This window comes from Coptis chinensis, chromosome 5 (genome assembly GCF_015680905.1).
Source record: "Coptis chinensis isolate HL-2020 chromosome 5, ASM1568090v1, whole genome shotgun sequence".
In the NCBI taxonomy this organism is placed as follows: domain Eukaryota; kingdom Viridiplantae; phylum Streptophyta; class Magnoliopsida; order Ranunculales; family Ranunculaceae; genus Coptis; species Coptis chinensis.
In genome coordinates, this window is record NC_141460.1 from 96,248,809 (window position 1) to 96,269,620 (window position 20,812).

Below are 20,812 nucleotides of genomic sequence, written 5' to 3' on the forward strand. Positions count from 1 at the left end.
AATTCAGAGACTTTTTACCTTTTTTTAAAAAAAAATTGGAAATTTTTGTGGCTATGGTTGAAATGTTTATTTGTGCTAAATATGATTGTCAAATTCAATGACCAAAATATCGATATCGGTGAATATATCGGTGTATCCAAAAACCGATATATATCGGATATATATATATATATATATATCAGATATATCCATTTTTTTTGTGATCAATCCAAGCTATTTAAAATATTGAAAATATCAGATATATCGGAAATATCATAAATATATTGGAAATATCGAATTTATATTAAAAAATGGTCAAAAAGTCAAATGATATATATCGTAAATACCAATTATATAGGTGATATAAAATTTTATATCATAAATTTCGATATATATCAGAAAAAAAGGATTCAATATTCGGTGGATATATATCAAAAATATCGATATCGGTGTACAAAAAAACGATATATATCGGCGATATTTTGGTCCTTGGTCAAATTAATTTCATTTGTTACTGAAAGGTTGATTGCAAGTCTGAAAGTTTGAGTCGGCATTCAACAATGTTATGTACTCAAAAATAAATATATCTTAAGAAAATGAAAATTGGTTTAGGAAAATAACAAGAAAACAGGAATATACTCGAAGTACATTTTTAGAGTACGTGAGCAAACAAGTCCACAGTACACACAGTCCACACACTTCTTCTTCACCCTTGGAAAGAAACTATATATATTCACTTTGCCAACTTCTTCTTCAGCTCAGAAAAGAGGCCATGTCTATAACAAGAGTTCTTTCTCTTCATTATCCTCCTCCATTTTCAAAACAACGTAGTAATAATAATCTCTCCATTTCAACTCTTTTAACTCTGCATTCATTAACAAAGGAGAAGAAACATGGAGGATCTCTTCTCGGCATTTTCAGCTGTCGAAACAGAGCATTAAGGTAGTTATGAGCTCATCTCTTGTTATGCTTCAATATGTATTACCATTTTGTGATATGAGCTGAAAAGGGTGTACAAGTATTGATATTTGTGTGTAGAATTATCACATTGTGTGACATTGTTTCATTTTCAGCTAATGTAATTTGGTATCTGTTAGGCAGATATCTCAACGTCCCTTTTAGCTAAGTTTATTATACTGGTGATTTTGTTTAATTTTTTTTCCTTAAACTATTTGTAGAATTATTTTGTCAACTTTTTTACTGATATAATAAGAGATTGGGAAAATTATGGAGTAGAAAGAAATTTTTAATGATTAACCAATCTGCTAGCGAAGCGGAGAAAGGAAAATGATGGGATTTGGTAGTTCAATTATGTTAATATCTCTTGGTGAGGAACTAGTAGTGAGAAAATTCATTTCGGCTGTAGGCTGTAATATTTCTCATTTGACATGAACAGGGTTAGAGCTTTGGAACCTCGAGAGGAGGGAAACTCGGAGACGTCCACATCTAGTGACATTCAAAATGGACGTGAGAAAAGAGCTGATGAGGTGCTTGGGGATCTCATGATTGAAACTAGTGACTCAGAGAGTTCATTCTTAGCTAAAATGGCAATTGCTCTAGGGATTGCGGCAACACTCACGATTATATGTGTTGGCTTGAAATGGCCTTCTCAAGGTTCAAATGTGATGCTGCCAGTTCTCACCCATGGTTCATCAACTTCAGCTTCGGCAGTTAATTCTACTGGTTTCACTGTGAAGGCTTTTGGATACCAATTTATATTGCCAGCATATGCACCAGGGTAAGCTCCTAATTTTACACACTGAAAACTGCATCTATAAATCTTGCTATTAGAGTCACACCTGTGTCAGATAAATTGACACAATGGCGCAGTCTAATACGCTTGCTTGCACGGGAGGGTATGGTCAATTTACACATTGACATTCTGTGAAATGTGTCTGGTGAAAGAGAGGGTGTGTGACAGATTCTCCATAACATTTAGTTTCTATACAACTACTTGTGATATGTACTGTTTCCTTTCCTCTTTGGTACTTCACATATCTTAGAAATTTTGTTGGTCCTTGGTTTTTATTTGAGCAATTTTAATTTGATCTAAAAGATGCTATAACCGAAGGTATGAATGCTTTACTCCAAGATCCCCAAAGATGTGGTTGTCAGCTGGTCATGCTGTGCAAATGGGAGTTCAAGCCTAACATGTTTACACTTGACTTTGTGTTTTTCCTAGCTCCTAGGCTTAGTATGGGGAACCAATGCATAAACTGGATGACTTTAGTTTCACTAAGGGAACTTCACAAGACCACAAGTCTGGTACAGATTTAATGTCGACCAACTAAACCCACCATTGGAATGGACTCTTTACTACGTATTTGAGACCTTGTACATGTGATTGGCTTCAGCCATGTTATATGTCTATATAGGGACTGAGCACCTGTTTACCAGCCTGAACCTGGCTGAACAGTTTCCTTGGTCCTTACTAAAATAAAACGTATCAAATTCCTTGTGCACGTTGGCAGACAGAGAGACTTGAATGCAAACAAGTTTCTAGCTTCTTTCGTACGCATCGTATGGAATGTGAAAGTTGCTCTTATCTGTTATCACAAATCATTTCTTTGCTAGGTTATTTCAGTAATTAGCTCAAATCATTTTTTTATGTATGCAGTAATGGCGGCAGGTGTTCAGTTTAATGGTACATCGTCGTCTTAATTGGTGACGAGTGTATGACTGTTGCTATATGCCATAAAAAAATCATACATTAAAATATGTTATTTTCGAAAAAAAAAAAAAAAAAAAAAAAATGGTTGGGATCTAGATATGTTGACCCGTGATCTTTAATACAGGAATATCAAATGGACTGTATTAGTTGATTTTCAATGTGGGGTTTATCCTTCATGCTTAAAACTCGAAAGTATTATTAGTTGATTGCTTTCTCTCTTCATGTGTTTTTTTTTTCTCTAAGATGAATGGTAAAGTATTTCACTCATTATATACTTTCAGATGGATATACTTTTGGTTGCTCATGGCTGCTGGGTGTGGACTTTTTGTTAGCGAAGAGGCTCTAAATATTTGGGTCCGTCCTTACTGGTACTTCTGTTTCACCAACTCAGATTGGTTTACTAATATCCTGTGTTAACTATTTAACTTAACTAGCATTTTAAAGGATGCCCTTTCTGAGGTCTTTTCCAGTAGCTAAGATCAGTCGTAGATCCATAACAGCATTGTCCATAACAAATGATGCAGGTCGGCATATCATTAGCTCGGTTGCTCACTTTAGATGGCACTTGGGCATCATTTGCAGAATCTTTCTCAAGGAATGCCTCATACATAATATCCACAGTTCTATGGGTATACTGGTATGTTTCTCATAATAAATCAGATTTCTCTAGGAATTAAAGAAATTCAAAAGGCTTTCTCTAGTCATATGTTTGGGCAGTAGCTGAATACAGAGTTTTCAATTGACGTTTGAGGATTATTTTACTATATATTCTATTGCTGCAACCTGCTACCACGTCTTACTTGGCGACATAATCCTCAGGGGAGTTTGTATTAGCGATATGGTGCCATTTTACTTTGGGAAGCTTTTCAGACGGACTGGGGCATCAAATGATGTTTGTTCTAAGGTGTGTAAACTTATCAAGACCCTGTGTTCCTAATTATCTATTTCTCTTTTGTGTCTCACATTGGCATTTGAATTGTGCAAGTCACCTAGATTTTTGCTAAACAACAGCATGCTTATTATGTTCTTCACTGAAGTTTATGGTCCTGATAAAGTGATAATAACTGTAGTTGGGTATCGACAAGGAGAAGGCAGTATATATCACAAGGGCTGTACAAAAATATGGAAATCTCATAGGTTTTGGTAAGTTTTGAGAGCTTATCAATATGTAAATGTTAAATTTTCATTTCCCATTTTTCATATTAGGAATGCATAATGGTGTCATGATTTAGTTTATTTTGATGGTATCTTTTGTTATGCTCAACCTGCTCATATTTCACATAGCCATATCTTTGTCTTTCTGATTGGTTTTAAGAATCACATTATTAATAGTAAACTAGTAATTTTTGTTACTATTTGTGATTTGTACATCTGACTTGTGGACGTCATTATGATATTGCTTGTTGATGATTTTTATGTGATCGTCTCATGCAGTGGAACGGTTTTCTATTGGAGTGAGAAACCCAACGGCGTTCTTGGCAGGAGCATTGGTAAGTTATGCTCACGTGGGATAAGAACTTCTGTTACCGAATGCTGAGTTCACATACTGCAGTAAAGTTACATGATCTGCATTGCAGTAAAATGACGAAATTACTTTATCAGAGCACATAGCAAACTTTTACGTAAACAGATTCCTTTTCCCTTTAATCCACTTCTGGATTATTTTAGTTCTATTTTTATTGGAGTTGTGGACTTGTGGCATATATGTTTGTCCTATCAATCATTTCTGCTGAAATGGATGAGTTTATCTATGCAGGGGATATCTGCTGACTGCTTTTTCGCTGGTGTTTGTTTGGGTGGCTTGATTACTCTTCCTGTCCAGGTAAGTTCGGTCTTATAGCTTGAGGTTTTATAATGTAGCTTTGCTTGTTGGTGTTTGGTGTTTTGGAGGAGGCAGAAATTCGGTCAAGACCGATCAATATTCTCGCTAAATTTTTTCTGAATATGGATACTCAGAAGGTTTATGAGATTCTTCTCGTAATACCGTAATAGAATTCTGAAGATTAGTGGGGACTTGTATCTTGATCAATATTTGCCGAGTCTGAGTGAGGTGGTCCCTTGGTGCTTGTTTATGAACCAAGAGGAGGGTTTTCCAACATTAAATAAAATCTTTCTTTGTCTCTTCTGTTACTTATTTGCTTGGTGTTTTTCTTTTGGTTATGTTTATTATGATCTTAAGTGCATAACAATAATATCGGGCAGACACAGATAAATCTTTCACTTCTGTTATTTCTGTTCTCTATAGGAACTTTCTCTTTTCTATCAACCTCTTTGGTAACATAACCTGTTTCTTGTGGTTTTTGAGCTCAGTTGGCAATTGGATTCTTCTTGAGGGAGCGCCCGGTGGTGGCCCTTGCTAGTGTTGCAACAATAGTGGTACGCACGATATTAGATGTTTTTTTTTTGTTTTTTCTTTAAGACGTGTGGTTTTGTTGAAACGAAGGGAGCTAACTTTGCGAAAATACAGGGTATCTGGACTGTGTTCCCATATGCTATGGCAGCTTTAACAGCATTATTCCTTCTCTTGCGCCGACGTTACTCCAGTTAGCTGTGATCTGAAATATCTGCTAAGTCTGAACTCTGTCTGCAAAGGTAAAATTTCAGGGTACATGGTTCACGTAGAGACAAACTTCGTTTAATTTACTTTTCTAGATGAAAACTGCCATTACTTGTGAAGAACCATTTCCATTTGTATTTTTATTTCCAAGAGATGGCCTGGCCATCTCCAATATTTAATAATTACTAATTTGTGAAAGAAATCATTTTACCGCAGTGCGCATTATCAACAGCTTGCGCTTTTAATGTATGGAAATTAGTCATTTTGTTATGATTGGTTTGAGGAACTACAACACATTAGCAAACTTGAAAACATGTAATTTTGCGTCAGGCAATTTTGTCCTTCTCAAGCTCTACCTCTATCTCATGTATTTGGTTAACTTGTTAGGAGAAGAAAATCTACTTAATTTGTCTATGCATAATTCAGGCTATAGATACGTCACCAATTTAAAATGGTGTAATCTGAATGCTTCATTTTGTCTGAATGCAGGTCCAGCGTTTAGAGAGGCTGGGCGTCCTGTTGGACTGGCTTAGGTGAAGAAGGTTGTGTTTCATTTCTCAAAATTGAGTAGAATATGGAGAATCAGCTATGTTGTCTGCCAGTGGGTCATGGAATTATATGGTGTAGGTGTATATAATAGGTAGGTTGAGCAATATCCAATTTGATTTTTAAAATAATATAGGTTAGGTATTTATCCCTTTCATGTTTCATGCCGTCATATTACATTTTTAAAATAATAACTAGTGGTAAATACCTCAAGTAAATACTCGTTTACTTGCTCTCTTCTATGCATAAAAATGTTTTTTTTTTATGAGTATGCATAAAAATGTTGCGATGTTACAAAACAATGTCAATTCATATTAATATTTTAAAAGAGTTCATTATCTTAAAATACAATATTTGCAGAAGACTTATCCATAAAAACCACAAGTTTATTTTGTCTTAAAATACAATATTTGCAGAAGACTTATCCACCACAAGTTTATGTCTAGAAAAAAATATGCGGTCTCCACTTCTTAGAAGAGCTCTCAAAATCAAGGCATTGTTTTACAAGAATCAATGACAATGTTGACTAAGTTACCTTTTTGCAAGTAATATTTTCAAATCTGTCGCCAACAGAGACATAAAAATGGCATTACAAGATAAGTCCCGGCCCACGATGGTGGCTTAAATTCTGTTTTGATATGAAAGTATGAAACATTCAAACATCCCAAAAAAAAATGGGGGCACGGTATTTACAACCCAGCTAATGGAATTGATTGGCACCCTTTTGACAAATTCTCTATTCGTACCCCTCCATCAATCCTATAAGTTCTTATACCCCTCCATTCTCATGGCAATAAACTTCCGCAATCTTTACATACTCACGTCAGCGCGCTACTGTGGTTTTAGAGATATCACGACATTTGTTTGTCGTGAGTTTTGGGATATCACGGTATCCATACGCCACGAGTGTCCAAAATCATTTGCGGCAATGCTTGACCGTGAGATGTGGAAACTCACAGCAACTCACTGCCGTGAAACATGAGAACACAGGACAACTCGCTGTCATGGGATTATCGGGCATGTGATGTGTGGGGTGTAAAATGATATATAAGAAATAACTATTATTCTTATGCCCTTTTCCAAAGGGTGTCATTTAATCCTCATAAAATGGAGTGTAAATACTGCACCCCAAAAAATGTCACATTATCTGGTGTGAGGTTTTTTTACGTATTACACTTTCACTCACTAAATTAAGGTTACAACTTACAAGACGATATGATCGCTATAGCAATAAAGTCAGGGATCTGCATTCCCACGGCCACAAGTGCAAAATTAAGGTGATATACTGATATAACAACTGAAGAAATGACTCTGAAGTTGCATCAAAAAGAAAGTTTGTGATTAGGAAACGAGGTTATACAAGAATGATAGTGCTGAGCTGGGCAGAATCGTTACTGAACTATGAAATTAAGCTTGTCCTAATTCTTAAGTTAAGTTGGTTGATGACTGGTGTATGGTGAGAACAGGTATGCCTAGTCGCTCTCACTTAACTACTCGAGTTTAGTTGTTTAGGTTAAACCGCTTTAGGGACTTTTGGGCCAAGCACCTAACACTCTTGAAAATACTGCTTGCTGGGCATTAATGTTGTTGGGTTACACTGAAGTTAGGTATTGTGCACTGCTCTGATACAAACACTACCAATTTATTTGTTGGCTAAACAGGACTTCGTTTACAATTGCGTCTAACTTCTCGCATAAAATTATCACATTATGCTGCATCACAATCCACAAGCGATCATCCCTTATTAGTCACCAATGCTTTAAGAAAATTCCTAATCTAATTGGCCGTGCATATCGTTTTTCTTAGAGACCATTATATTTTAGTGGATACAAATATACTAACTGTTACTTTATTCCATTGACGTTCTCCTACAACACAGGCCCACTTGAAAGAGAAGAAGAAAAATTAGGCAGCCAACAAAAACACCAACCACCGGATCAAAGAAGAGGAATTAGATACCAAGTGAGGCTCCAACTTGAGACAAAATATGGGCTGTGGACACATGGAATATTTCCCACTAAATTAGCCGTGTGAGTGGAATTGATTACCTACTTTACATTTACATGGGCCAAAAATGAAAATGTCCATTATTTCTCCACTTTTTCTTAGTTGCATTCACACGTGTTAAACGTTAAAGTACACCACTTCTAGAAAATGAAGTTCATAAGATGATACTGTCCCGTATAACACCGATTCTAGTTCTTAAGTTTCAACTTCTAGACTTCTAATATTCAAACTTACAATTTAAATGAAGGTTTAGATTCAATAAATCAGTAATGCTATTAGTTACACAGATTCTAATACCCGAAGAAAATGGTGATTCTTCACGGGTGATTTTGGACACACCTTTAAAAATATTCTCATACTCCAATTTTAAAATAAATAAATAAAATTGTTTTAGACACATTTTTTTTATTAGACATAACAAAACAATTCATTTATTAGAATATGTTAAAGGACCTACTACTAAAATTTTCACTTGTAATTGAAGAAGAACATGTTTTTCTATAAAAAAAATGATTTTGATTTCTTTTCTAATAACTTCTTATTTAGCAACATTTCTCTCACTAATAAACATGTAAGCACTCATTTTTAATTTGAATCAACCATACCAAAATAATGAGGATGAATACCAACCTAATGAAGATAAAAAAAAAAAATCGAAATCAAATTTTCACAAATAGGGAAAGAAGAAAATTGTTGAAGAAAAAAACATTTTTTTTTTTTTTTTTTTGTCCCTATTAGAAATACCCCAAATTAATTTGGGAGAAATTATTGGATTGAGGATGGTGGCAAAAACTTTAGACCTTTAGTTAGTTACGGGAAATACGGGGTATAGGATTGTTTTTATGGGTGTGTCCAAAATCACTTTTTTTCACTCATCACACACTCACACTGTCCCAATAGCATCTTATTTCTTTGGATAGCTGTACGCGGATAAACTGAAACATGACAAAAAAAAAACTCGTTTTCAGTTTTTCACTACATAAAATCCGCAAAATCCGCATACTTTTCTAGTTACCATGGGAAGAAAAAAAAGGTGTATGATAGAGGAAAAAATTACAACAGAAGAAGACTTTGGAAGTTTAGAAATGGTATCTACTTGAAAAAATTTAACCGACCATATCCACTTTTTTTTTTCCATGTCAGCACATAAGAAAGGCCAACGTCGTAATGAATATGAACACCAGTATTGGTTTTGGATTGATATGTAGAGAATAAATCGTGTAGACTGATACTCCAATTTATGGTATTTGTTTTTGCTTATTCACAAAAAGATGTACACCTTTCTTTAAATTTATTTCGATGTTTTAATTTTCTATAGGTTAAATTCATTTTCGACTAGATAGATGTATTATGCCAATAAAAAAACACATCTATCAATATTGTTAGCATAACTTGGACAATTGGAGCTACTAGAAATACCAAAATTTCAATAATTTGGGTGTATACTTTTTCCACAAAAGACATCAGTATTTGGTCTAATCTAGTTGGCTTTACAAGTCAACAAATCAACCTCTCTAGGGAACTGGATAAAAAGCTAGTCCATTTGGATACACAGACCAAAGCTCATTTCCATTCTCCATTTTCTCCATCTATTCCAACTAATGCCATGCATTTGAATCACCTTTGCTTCATTTTACCTTCTGATCTCGATGAACTCGAGTTCTCCAGATGTCGTGAAAAACCAACTTCCATTACAAAAAGTAGTCCTAATAAACATCGCCACCACAGGCAACATATTCTTGGGTCTATTCGCCAATTGTTACGTCATATCTGGAAGCGGAGATGGACTGGGTCATGTCTACACAGTCCTGTGAAAAAGGAGCAGTCTGGGATTTTTCAGGATATACCTGGAGTTGTACTGTCAGAAAGGGTGTGCAGCAATCCAAGAATATTCAGTTATGCTGAGCTTTATATTGGTTCTAATGGATTTAGTGAACATGAGGTCCTGGGAAGTGGAGGATTTGGTCGAGTTTATAGAGCAGTGCTACCTAGTGATGGAACAAAGGTTGCGGTTAAGTGTGTGGCTGAGAAAGGAGATAGTTTCGAAAAGACTTTTGTGGCAGAGTTGATGGCAGTGGCTCAGCTACGCCATCGCAATCTTGTTAGGTTGAGGGGATGGTGTATTCATGAAGACCAACTCCTACTTGTTTATGACTACATGCCTAATCGGAGTCTTGACCATATACTATTCCGACGACCTGGTATGTCTGGCACTGAAATTCCTGATTGGAAACGTCGGTTACGAATTATATCTGGCCTGGCAGCTGCACTTTTCTACCTACATGAGCAGTTGGAAACGCAAATTATCCACCGAGATGTGAAGACTAGTAATGTGATGCTTGATTCCAACTACGACGCTCGTCTTGGGGACTTTGGTTTGGCACGATGGCTGGAGCATGAACTTCAGATTTCTAGTCCCATAGCACCGGCATCAGGAAAGAAACATCGTTTCCGATTAGAAGAGACTAGTAGAATAGGGGGAACGATTGGATACTTGTCACCTGAGAGCTTCCAGAAACGTGGTACAACAACAGCAAAATCTGATGTTTTTAGCTTTGGAATTGTTGCGTTGGAAGTGGCCTCAGGTAGACGTGCAGTTGATCTTACTTATCCAGATGAGGAGATCATCCTACTTGACTGGGTCCGGTGGCTTTCTGATGAGGGTAAGCATTTGCAAGCTGGAGATACTCGGCTTCCAGAAGCATCTTACAGGCTTTCAGACATGAAGCGGCTAATCCATCTTGGCCTACTTTGCTCCCTCAATGACCCCCATTCGCGCCCCACCATGAAATGGGTGGTGGAAGCACTTACGGGCAATATTATTGGTGAATTGCCAGCCCTCCCATCATTCAACTCACACCCTTACTATATTTCACTATCGTCCGAGACAAACAGCACCCAAAGCACAACCACTAGCAAAATCACATCAATAAGAACCGCTTCATCCACATCTTCAACTTATGTCACAGCCTCAGTTGACACCATGTTTGTAACAGCTGATAATGGGAATAGTAATGGTACATTTGGCAATAGTCGCAGCCGTTCAATTACTTTCCGCTCAGTGAACGCACCACAAGAGATATCCTACAAAGATATCGTTGCTGCAACAAACAACTTTGCAAAATCTTGGATGGTTGCAGAGCTGGATTTTGGAACTGCTTACTATGGACACCTTAACGACCGTGACCATGTCCTGGTGAAGAGGCTTGGAATGAAGACATGCCCAGCACTAAGGTCCCGTTTCTCTGATGAACTTCGAAATCTTAAACAACTTCGTCACCGCAACCTAGTGCAGCTCCGTGGGTGGTGCACTGAGCAAGGGAAATGCTTGTAGTCTATGACTACTCAGTTAGTTATTTGCTCAGTCATATTCTTTTTTCACCATCAAGAAAAACGGTATCCAATCTTACAGTGGCACCATCGATACAACATAATCAAATCACTGGCATCAGCCATCATTTATCTGCACGAGGAATGGGATGATCAGGTCATTCACAGAAATATAACTTCGTCAGCTGTAGCTCTTGATCAAGATATGAATCCGCGACTTGGTTGCTTTGCGCTGGCTGAGTTCTTAACCAGAAATGAACACGGTCCTCACACTGTTATCAATCCGAATAGATCAGTTCGTGGGATCTTTGGCTACATGCCACCTGAATACATGGAATCAGGTGAAGCAACTCCCTCGGCAGATATTTACAGTTTTGGGGTCGTGGTGCTTGAGGTAGTGAGTGGCCAAATGGCAGTTGACTTTAAGCGTCCTGAAGTCTTACTGGTGAAGAAGGTTCGTGAATTCCAAACCCGACAGCGGCCACTAGTAGAACTAGCAGACCGGAGATTAGATGGAGAATATAACCGTAGGGAACTAGAGAGACTGGTGAATTTGGGGATAGCATGCACTTGCTCAGACCCAGATTCCAGACCAACCATGAGGCAGATTGTCAGCACACTCGACGGAAATGACAAGTGTTTGAAAGAAGCACAAAAGAACGAGAAAATGGAAGAATGGCAACACAGAAACGGTTCTTCTTTGTCATTGATCAGGAGAATTCAAACTCTTGGCATACAGTGAGAATCATCCAAGACATATACACAGGTTGGTAGTATAATAGGTGTTTTTTCTACGATATGTAACAATCTTTACAAGGTAGCATAAGTTTTTTAGTGCATTTTTCTTTTCGGTCTTTTTGTATAGTTGTACATTGTATACTAGTACTAGTAATGTAGATAGAGGAACTGAGTGTCCGTCCCTGGTAGATTTTCAGATAGATAAACTTAGATGTATAACTACTTTGATTTGTCTATGGAATTAATTTACATGGATAGTAGAATATAACATTTCAAAATTTAGCATGCATATCGACTGACCATCTGTTACTTCAACAACTATCAACGTTTACTCACCTTTTGTTCCCAATTTACACTCTTAACAAGATTGAGTGTAAAAGGTTGTCCACTAACAGAATCTGTCTAAACCCTGCATTTACAACATAATATGAAAGAAGTAATTTTTAATACTTCTCACCACATTGAACAGACCGTAGAGATGAAAGACAATAACATAGTAACTCTCCAGATAACTCAGTTTAACTTCCACATTAACACGACAGCAGAGAGGCTTATAATGTTCTGACTGGTCATTGGTGTCAGCCATTTCTGATGCATCTATGTGAACCTATGAAATAATTGGTCCATCGTGTTATGACCACCTTAGCTTCTTTTAAACACGCCTTTAAGAGTTCTTTGCCAATGAAAAATGGCAGAACTAAGATGGGACACTAAAGGTATTATGAACTTCAACTTGCACAGATTCAACCCTGAAACTAGATTGACCTTAGTCATTGAAATGGCTCAACTGGATATGACCAAAAAAAGGAGGGCGTTTTAAACTTCCAACAGTGGGTAGCACCTAATGAGGAACTCATAAAAAATGTGGGCAAACTACAAGTTTACAAATGGAATTTGTCAGACATGAACCAAATTACCAGCGTCCCTACATTTCATAACCATTCAAACAGCTCAAATTTTATGGACTTGTCTAGATGAGATCAATGGAGCATAGTATCAAACTAAACATTAGTTCAAAAAAGAAAAGAAACACGTTGGGAAGGGGTATCTGAACCATAGATAAATCAAAATATAGACAATTTGGTTATACGGAAAAGTTGCATTGTTACATTCTCACCTTGTTCAGCCTGCTTCTTCCATTACAATTGCATCCCTCTTTTTTCCTTTCATCCGATTCTCAAATTGACTGCTCCTCCTCCTCCTCATCAGTATCAACGCCAACCCACTTGATTAATGCAAAGAGGAACTCCTTGAAGCTGACTTGGCCACTCTTGTTTGAGTCCAATTCTTCTGCAGTAATAGAAGAGTGGATAGGTATACGTAATGAAACCCAACTAAGGAACAGTACAATCACGTATAGCAAAGGAAGTGCAGGAAGTACTGAATCGCGACTTGGTGATGTGCCCAGGGGACCTTTCCCAAGGAGACGCCTCATTCATTGCCTTGACCATCTCTTTTCTGTTCAGCTTTCCATCCCCATTTTTATCAAAAAATAAAAATGCTTCAACAATTGTGTTGAAGGTAGCCTCAAGTTCGGATCCCATTTTTGAAGTCTGAAACAAAACCAGTATTAGATGTCTAAATAAATAATCAGCACAATCAAGATAGGTTATAACACATGAAAAATGTCAATAATAGTTAAAGTTTGTAGCAGTTACAGTGTGAGAAGCGGATGGTTCCATTAGAAGATATATGAGGCAGAGAAGGACAATGAACTCATTGAATTGTATTCCTTTATTTCCATTTACGTCACATGATTGGAAAAGATCTTCAATTTCGTTTTCAGTCAGATGAAGTTGCAGGGTAATTAAACATTTTTTTAATTCCTCGCGATCAATAGTTCCATTTGAGTCTTCATCTAGATAAAAAGATTAAAAAAAAATCATTATCAATTAAGTCAATGAAAATATCAAGGGAGTGAAGAGAATGAACAAGGGGAGCAGACATATTCTCATGAAACTCACCATATTGCTCAAACACACCTCTGATGTTTCTCAAACCCTCCTTAAACTGTGGGAACCTCATAATTATGCTGTTGATAGACCTGAAACTGTTCTTTCCAGACGGGCTTCGTTTTTTGATGGATGCAACAAGTTTCCTTTCAAGCTTTGGATCCAGACTCCTATTTTTGTTTGTTCCATTGCAATGCTGAAACATGCCACCCACTTTGTCAGAGAAGAATGACTTCAATGCAGGACATATGCGAGATGTACCTGAAATAAGGTCACTTTCATGATATTAGAGATATCACAGAGTATAATCTCAATAGCATTGTAGCCTTGTAGGGGTTGCTCCCACAGACAAAAAAAACGTGGATTTTGATTTCAGAGCAGTTCTTTTACGAGTGAACAACATGAGAATTATGGAATTACGCCCATAATTCAACTCAAAATATGTAATTGCAGCATACTATATATACAAGTTTACAACCACAGATTCAATCAGTAACGATCAATTATCACCACAATGCACTGCTAACTTGCTTAGTACCCCTAATTAGAATTGTACTGTAAATTGTCTAAAATGTGAATTTCCAATTTTAAAGTACAAAAGAATATTTCAGCTGGTATAAGCGAAAGAGATTTACAGTTTACCTACAGATTCCCAAACTTGTAAATTTTCCAAATTTGTGACAAAATACTGCTTTTTCTATCTTCCCCAACTCTTTCAAATAAGTTTCACTTTGTACAACAAATTCATCCATCTTGACAATAAGGTCATATAAGAAACATTCTCTAGACAAGTCATGACATATATTCTTCAGTGGAAGATGGAATTAAAACCTCATCACTTTTCTGCATCTAATACTAGCTCAAAAGTTTTAACGCTTTTGCAAAGATCAATTGCAATACAAAAGCATTCGGTGAAGAACAAGTTTACATCAAGTGCATTACGAGGACAAATCTTCATGGGATCAAAACCATGTCTAATTACGCATGATATTCAATATTGTAGAAACAACACAATCTAATTTAAGATGAAAACAAAAACTACTTGTAACAAAATGAAAGGATGAACAACAGAACTTACCAGATGATTCTTTCATAGCTCTCTTCTTAACTTTTATTTTCTTTGAGAAGAGTTTTTCTATACTAAAACTAACCAGTGAGGAGTGAAGAGTGAGGAAAGAACAATAAAAAGTCCCCACTAACTAAAAAAAAAAAAAAATACTACAAATAGAGAAGGTGGGCGAGATGCCAAAGTTGCTTTAATATCAAGCAATGGTACGACCGTCGAACTGCATTTCTTATTCAAACTTCTGACATCCCTAGGTTTCCCAGGTTCGTGGGTGCCGGCACTTTTTCGAGGTTATAATATTGTTTGGTTTTTCATTATTGAAGTCTGAACAGTATTACACAGTGGGGTCAGACTAATGGTGGAGTCAGATCTTTCATGTACTCCTGGACATTAATGCAGTTCATCATCTCATGCATCACATACTCTGGGACTTTCATACTTTATCATGGTCTACCGAAACAGCATGAGCATTCTTTTCTTTTGGTTATCCTGTCATAACAACGCATCAAAAGCAAGGTTCAGAACTAAAGTTGCTTTTATCCCTAAATCACAACTGAGTGGTGTCCCTCAAGTATACATCCTCATAACAATATACAGATCACTGATGCAAAGTTGGAAGAAAAAAGGATCAATGCAGTCAGATCAATTACACAATCCGAGTCTTTCCTTAGTGGGGCTTTCTTGGGGCCTCTCAAATGCTAGTTGGAATCCACATGTCGTGCCGCATGTCGCTCTCCCAAGTCAGTGACTCGCCACTTGCAAACATAGGCCTCTGCCTTTTCTTGATTGCTGCGGACTGCAGGCCCACACCTAATGGAGATAATGGGCTTCCAGTTGAAGTCAGGCAACTATCAGAGCAGTCACCAATCCTAGCTTGTCCATTTGAAAGGAACTTCTCATCCAGGCAACCAGCTGCAATCTCTGCCAAAGAAGGTAGTTTGAGGGAGTCAAGTGGAACTGCACCCAGACAGTCGTTGGTGACTTTGATTGCCAGTTCAGAGAGCTCTTGCCTTGCTTCCTCAAGCCCAACTGATGCCACGGGCTGCTCATTGAGAGCTTTGCATGCTTTCTCAAGTATGGACTGCAGGTACTTGCCTTGTGCTTCAATGCGAAGATGAAGGTGACGCTGGACCTAATCACAGGGTTACAAGAAAATGTGCTTATTGATCATCAATACTAAGCCATAAGTTTTTGAGTACTATGACAACCCAGAGTCAAAAGTTAAATGTCAAAGAGACTAACCTCAAGCTGCTCATGCAATCTTCTCTGGACTTCCATTTGAACCCTTAATGCTTCAGTAACCTGGTAACCACTGCTCAAGTTGAAAGCAGAACAAGATATGTGGTGAGAGGAAGTGACATGCTATATAACCCGTGTAGAAGAAAAGTAACATTTATTACATACTCATTCAAGTCTTGGGCCATCATTCTTGATGATGATGAAGATGATGGTTAATCAGTACCCTGACTTTCCCAATCCCAGAAGCTGAATTTAAATGATATGAAATTATCAGCCAAATAACATTCCAAGAAATGCACATATAATAAATATGCTACATGGAAAGGATTGTACTAGTGCAAAGTTTTTGAAAATTATAAAATAAGTAAGGAAAAAGAAAAGGAGATGAAGATAAATCCATTAACAAGGTCATGATTACACAGTTAGAAATATTGCGGTAGAATTATACATAGTGTTATGTCAGCAGCTTTTTATGACCATTGATAAAATAAGACAGAATGTTCCAATGGTAACAACGAAGAGTGTACAGGAAATATGGTGCTTGAACTTATGGATGCCCAAACTTATAAGAGGGGACCAAGACGTATACCATCTTTTGAGCTGTCAGCAAAGTCCTTGCAAGATTGCTTCCCCAACCTATACTTCTGCAAAACACATCATGGACAGTGCATCAGAGATCATAGCTCAATTTGTAGAGATGGAAGTACAGAATTCAACAAAAGGTAAATAGAAATCAAACATATATATATCAGTATCATATATTGGTTCTGGAAATAGAACGGTTGTTAGACAGGCACCTGAAGATGGGACTTCAAATGATAAAGTGTGAGACCCTTTACACCCATAGTCCTCATGATAGTCTTTGGTGTTGCCTCTGCAAGGAAATACAGAACAAAGGACAGCCGTCATTATTGCTTGGAAGAGTTAACCCATCAAACACAGAGAGACGTGAGTGTGCGTGTGTGCCTGGGTGAGTCGGGGGGGGGGGATGGATTGTTTCGGTCTTGAATCACAGGGGAAGGTCCTCAGGAATCCCTAAGTGAAAATTCACTGTAACTGTAAGTACCTCCAATAGGGAGAACATCAGAATGTGATAGGCTAATTAGGAAGAGTCAACCCATCAGACAGAGAGACATGACAGTGCGTGTGTGTGAGTCAGGGGGTGGGGGTGGGGAGCATTCATAATCACAGGGGAGGAGGATATCCTCATTACCATTTGGGAATCCATACACGAAAATTCACTGTAACTATAAGTACCTCCAATAGGGAGAATGTCAGAATGTGATAGGTTCATAACTCATGTACATTTTAGGAGAAAACTCTCAGACCATTAAGAAAAATGTGTGCTTGTACTTCTATCATACATTGCAATTCAAAAAAAAAACACTTGGGGGGGTGAGGTCTTGAAGGTATTAGTATTCATAATCACAGGGGAGGAGGATATCCTCATTACCATTTGGGAATCATTGGGTTTAAAAATTCACTGTAACTATAAGTACCTCCAATAGGGAGAATGTCAGAATGTGATCGGCTAATAGCTCATGTACATAGCCTCAAAGTTTGGAGAAAATTCTCAGACCATTAAGAAAAATGTGTGTTTGTACTTCTATCATACATTGCAATTCAAAAAAAAACTCAGGAAGAAGATGCATTATTCAGGTTCTCATCACTATCTACATGAAACATATATTCTCGATGAGGTAGCAAACAAAAAACTACACAGTGCTTATGTCATGGAATTTGACCATCTTCATGGGACAGAATCAAATGCTACTGAAGTATTGCTAGTTCCTCAAAATCAGATGTCTTTGTATTTAGATAGATATGAAAACTGTGTGTTGTTTTTATGTAATTCTCCACTTTAATTAAACATGCTCTAAACCACATGAAATGATGAAACTAATAATATAGTAGGTTTATATAATTCAACAGGTGTGGACATAAACATTCAAATTATCCCGAATGACATTTTCTCTCTCAATTAATAGAGATACTGTTTTAATAAAAAACTGATGTAGGTGGAGACTGGAGAGGACCTAACAAGAACCAAAAATCAAAAACAAAAGAAAGAAGATTCTTAGAAGTAACTCATATATACCATGCAAAGACAACTATGCCTAATTCTAAATAACAGACTCCCAGAAACCAAAAAAAAACTAGCAAGGCGAATTTATCAAGTTCCTCTGGCTAAAAGGGAAGAGCAAAGTTCCAAAATCTGACGCCAATGATGGATCACGAAACTCGTTAGCAATCGTAATATGTGTTGTATGATACAGTAGCAAAACTATGCACAAAACTACAATTAGGTTATGCTTGATTGATGTAGGATAGAATGCCTATGTTCTAGATGATTCTAGAATAATATTATTAGTAGTTAAGTTATTTCTTAATTTGTGTCAAATTAGAATAAGTATGAGTTTCTATTTTGTATTGCTTAGAGTCCAAGAAACCATATCTATAAATATGGCTTCTCTAGTATTTTGTGAACCAACCCATTATGATTATTATGAATTGAATTACAATCAAGAATTCTCTCAATTGAGTTATCTTTGTTTATTATCTATCTTTCTACTCTAAATAATCATCTTCTTCTTACTTATTGTTCTAATTCGTTTATATTTCTTATCTTTCTTCTTCACTTCTCTACTAATTGAGATTTCCATATCTCTTTCTTCTAAATCTCTACTTCGTTCTGCATTATTGATGCTCATCACACCAAAGATGATAGAAAATGCTTATTCCACAATGGACCAGTAAATCACATTGAAACAGGACATGATCAAGTGATTTTCCTTCCACGTGCAAAAGAGTGCAGCAACCAGTTGAATATTTACTTCTCTAGAGTTCGTTGATGTTAGAACTTGGAGATGAATGAACACTTTTAAAGGGGTCCCTAGCTTCCAAAATTCTGCCCTGGGGCAGTTTTGAACAACTATAAGAGAAGAAAAGTTTAAAACTTTTGAGTAAAAAATATCATTCGAATACACACGCATTAATAAGTCTAAGAGCTTCCTGATTTGATTCATTCCAGTTAACTTGGGCGAGAGGGAAGTGTCACCTGACCTTTTCAATTCTAGAGAAAAGCAAGGCACCAAACTCTGCCTTCTCCTTTCTTTAATCCACAGGAGGTAAAGTTCAGTCTGCTAACAAGTAGTGAAACTATTTCATTGTATTTGACCTAAAAGCACCATCATTCCCTAAAATAGCATCAGACACATCCATTTATTATTTGCATGAATTAGATAGATTTTCTACCCTCTCATCCTTGCTAAGACAAAACCTTCTTAGCTTCCCATCATTAAGGTTTCTTCAAAGTCAAACACCATGCCAACCAGTGAGAGTTACTTCCAAACCAACTCTTAACTTCCCAATCGTTGAAAGATATACGTAATGAGATGAAAAATCCTTGAAAGAGGTGTCCAAAGTCCAAACCAAATTTTTGTTTGAAAATTAGGTTCATTAAAATGATTATTATAGAACAACAAGAATGAGTGCTAAAAGAACCACCTAATTTCCCAAGCTGCATGATAAGTACAGGACAATATTATACTCCCCATACTAACAATATTCTTCCAAGTCCAAGACAAAGAAGACTAATTGTTCTATTTTGTACCCAACTCATTCATTAATATCAAGACAAAGCCATTTGGTCCCACTCCCACCTAATTATGAGTTCTAGGTCAAATTTTTTTCTCACAGCCCAAATCATTTCTTCAAGTATCAAAAAAATAGCAAAACCCCATTAACAACAATGGCAACGAAGATTTTGGTGATTGTTCCTAGACTTGATTAACATAGTAACAAAACGGAACTTCAAGACAGTAATCAGCTTCTAATTAACTAAATAACCATAATTAGTCCAATTCACAATTCCAGCTACACAAAACATAATCAAACTCAATAAAGTGAGCTAAATTAACAATTCAAGCACCATTCAACAAGCCCAGAGTTCAAAATCGAGAAAAAACCAGAACCCAACCAATCAAATTCAGTAAAAAAAAAAAACTTACTATCAGGTCCACCAAGCTGGGTAACAGCATCAACAAATCGTTCATGAAGTTCAGCCGTCCAACGAAGCCGAGGTTTTGGATCAGAAGTAAGAACAACACAAGCATCAAGTGAACCTCCTTGTAAATCATCAAGTGAGTGAATTGACGAGTACATTTTTCTCAATCTCTCTCAAAGATCAGATTTTTAATAAAAATAAATAAAAAAAGTTTTAGTTTTGGGGCTGTTTTGCCCCGGAAATGTTTTCCCCAACCCAAAAAAAAAAGAGTGGGTTTTGTTTTTGAAATGAAAGGGAAAGAAGGAAGAGAAGAGAGAAGTGCGTGTGGGGTAAAAGAAAGTGATGTGTTGTTTCTCTGTGAGTGGAGAAAGAGTAAAGACTTGTGTTTTTGGACAGTTTTGGAGTTCAACTATGCAGTTTTACTGCCGTCTTCAGTTTTTGTCTTTATATGTCGTGTTGTTTTTTTTTTCTAATTTGGGGTGGTAATAATGACTAATGAGTGAGTTTATTATGGTAAAATTGTAAAAGTGGAACTCAAAGTTTTTTATTAGGATGTATTTATTATTTAAGGGCCACTATGCATGAATTTTGTGTTCAATGATTGTTTTCCCACTAAAATTTAGAGTATGCGTTGGAAGTGCTGGCAATGACTTGTAGTCAACCCTAAAAATGCTTAAACCATCCTAATTTTATAAACCGAGATTGTCCCTATTATTCCTGG

The 20,812-nt window shown here is 36.7% G+C and overlaps 3 protein-coding genes and 1 pseudogene across 4 annotated transcripts; 2 read left to right on the top strand and 2 right to left on the bottom strand.

The window, feature by feature from the left end:
* The first annotated feature begins 660 nt into the window (after positions 1 to 660).
* Positions 661 to 6,005, top strand: LOC147500544 (uncharacterized). Its single transcript, XM_086562146.1, has 11 exons — positions 661 to 921; positions 1,376 to 1,717; positions 2,932 to 3,004; positions 3,175 to 3,287; positions 3,470 to 3,554; positions 3,721 to 3,793; positions 4,085 to 4,140; positions 4,407 to 4,472; positions 4,961 to 5,026; positions 5,118 to 5,242; positions 5,697 to 6,005. Exons 1-10 carry the CDS (start codon positions 752 to 754, stop codon positions 5,196 to 5,198), a joined length of 1,125 nt encoding a protein of 374 aa, XP_086418272.1. The 5' UTR covers positions 661 to 751; the 3' UTR covers positions 5,199 to 5,242; positions 5,697 to 6,005.
* Positions 6,006 to 9,173: 3,168 nt separating this feature from the next.
* LOC147500545 (receptor like protein kinase S.2-like) lies at positions 9,174 to 11,929 on the top strand. The gene is given in 3 exon segments (XM_086562147.1): positions 9,174 to 11,080; positions 11,083 to 11,135; positions 11,137 to 11,929. Coding segments are annotated over 3 exon segments (2,463 nt in total). The 5' UTR covers positions 9,174 to 9,366; the 3' UTR covers positions 11,833 to 11,929.
* An 890-nt stretch (positions 11,930 to 12,819) lies between these two features.
* LOC147500546 (Calcium-binding EF-hand family protein) lies at positions 12,820 to 15,279 on the bottom strand. The gene is made up of 5 exons (XM_086562148.1): positions 14,859 to 15,279; positions 13,793 to 14,041; positions 13,487 to 13,686; positions 13,210 to 13,381; positions 12,820 to 13,118 (listed from the first exon to the last, which is right to left on the bottom strand). The coding sequence occupies exons 1-5, from the start codon at positions 14,872 to 14,874 to the stop codon at positions 13,006 to 13,008; spliced, it is 750 nt and encodes a 249-aa protein (XP_086418274.1). The 5' UTR covers positions 14,875 to 15,279; the 3' UTR covers positions 12,820 to 13,005.
* Positions 15,280 to 15,285: 6 nt separating this feature from the next.
* Positions 15,286 to 20,386, bottom strand: LOC147500547 (protein PHR1-LIKE 3-like; annotated as a pseudogene). The gene is made up of 6 exons (XR_015196414.1): positions 20,096 to 20,386; positions 16,883 to 16,959; positions 16,675 to 16,729; positions 16,251 to 16,331; positions 16,089 to 16,158; positions 15,286 to 15,978 (listed from the first exon to the last, which is right to left on the bottom strand). The product of XR_015196414.1 is annotated as a protein PHR1-LIKE 3-like (transcript).
* Between the last annotated feature and the right edge of the window lie 426 nt (positions 20,387 to 20,812).

Coding starts and splice junctions, on each gene's coding strand:
- LOC147500544 (XM_086562146.1), top strand. CDS start 752: ATGTCTATAACAAGAGTTCTTTCTCTTCATTATCCTCCTCCATTTTCA. Junction 3,288..3,469: donor ACAGTTCTATGGGTATACTG/GTATGTTTCTCA, acceptor CATAATCCTCAG/GGGAGTTTGTATTAGCGATA. Junction 5,027..5,117: donor CTAGTGTTGCAACAATAGTG/GTACGCACGATA, acceptor GCGAAAATACAG/GGTATCTGGACTGTGTTCCC.
- LOC147500546 (XM_086562148.1), bottom strand. Junction 13,687..13,792: donor AGGTGTGTTTGAGCAATATG/GTGAGTTTCATG, acceptor CTTTTTATCTAG/ATGAAGACTCAAATGGAACT. Junction 13,382..13,486: donor AACCATCCGCTTCTCACACT/GTAACTGCTACA, acceptor GTTTTGTTTCAG/ACTTCAAAAATGGGATCCGA.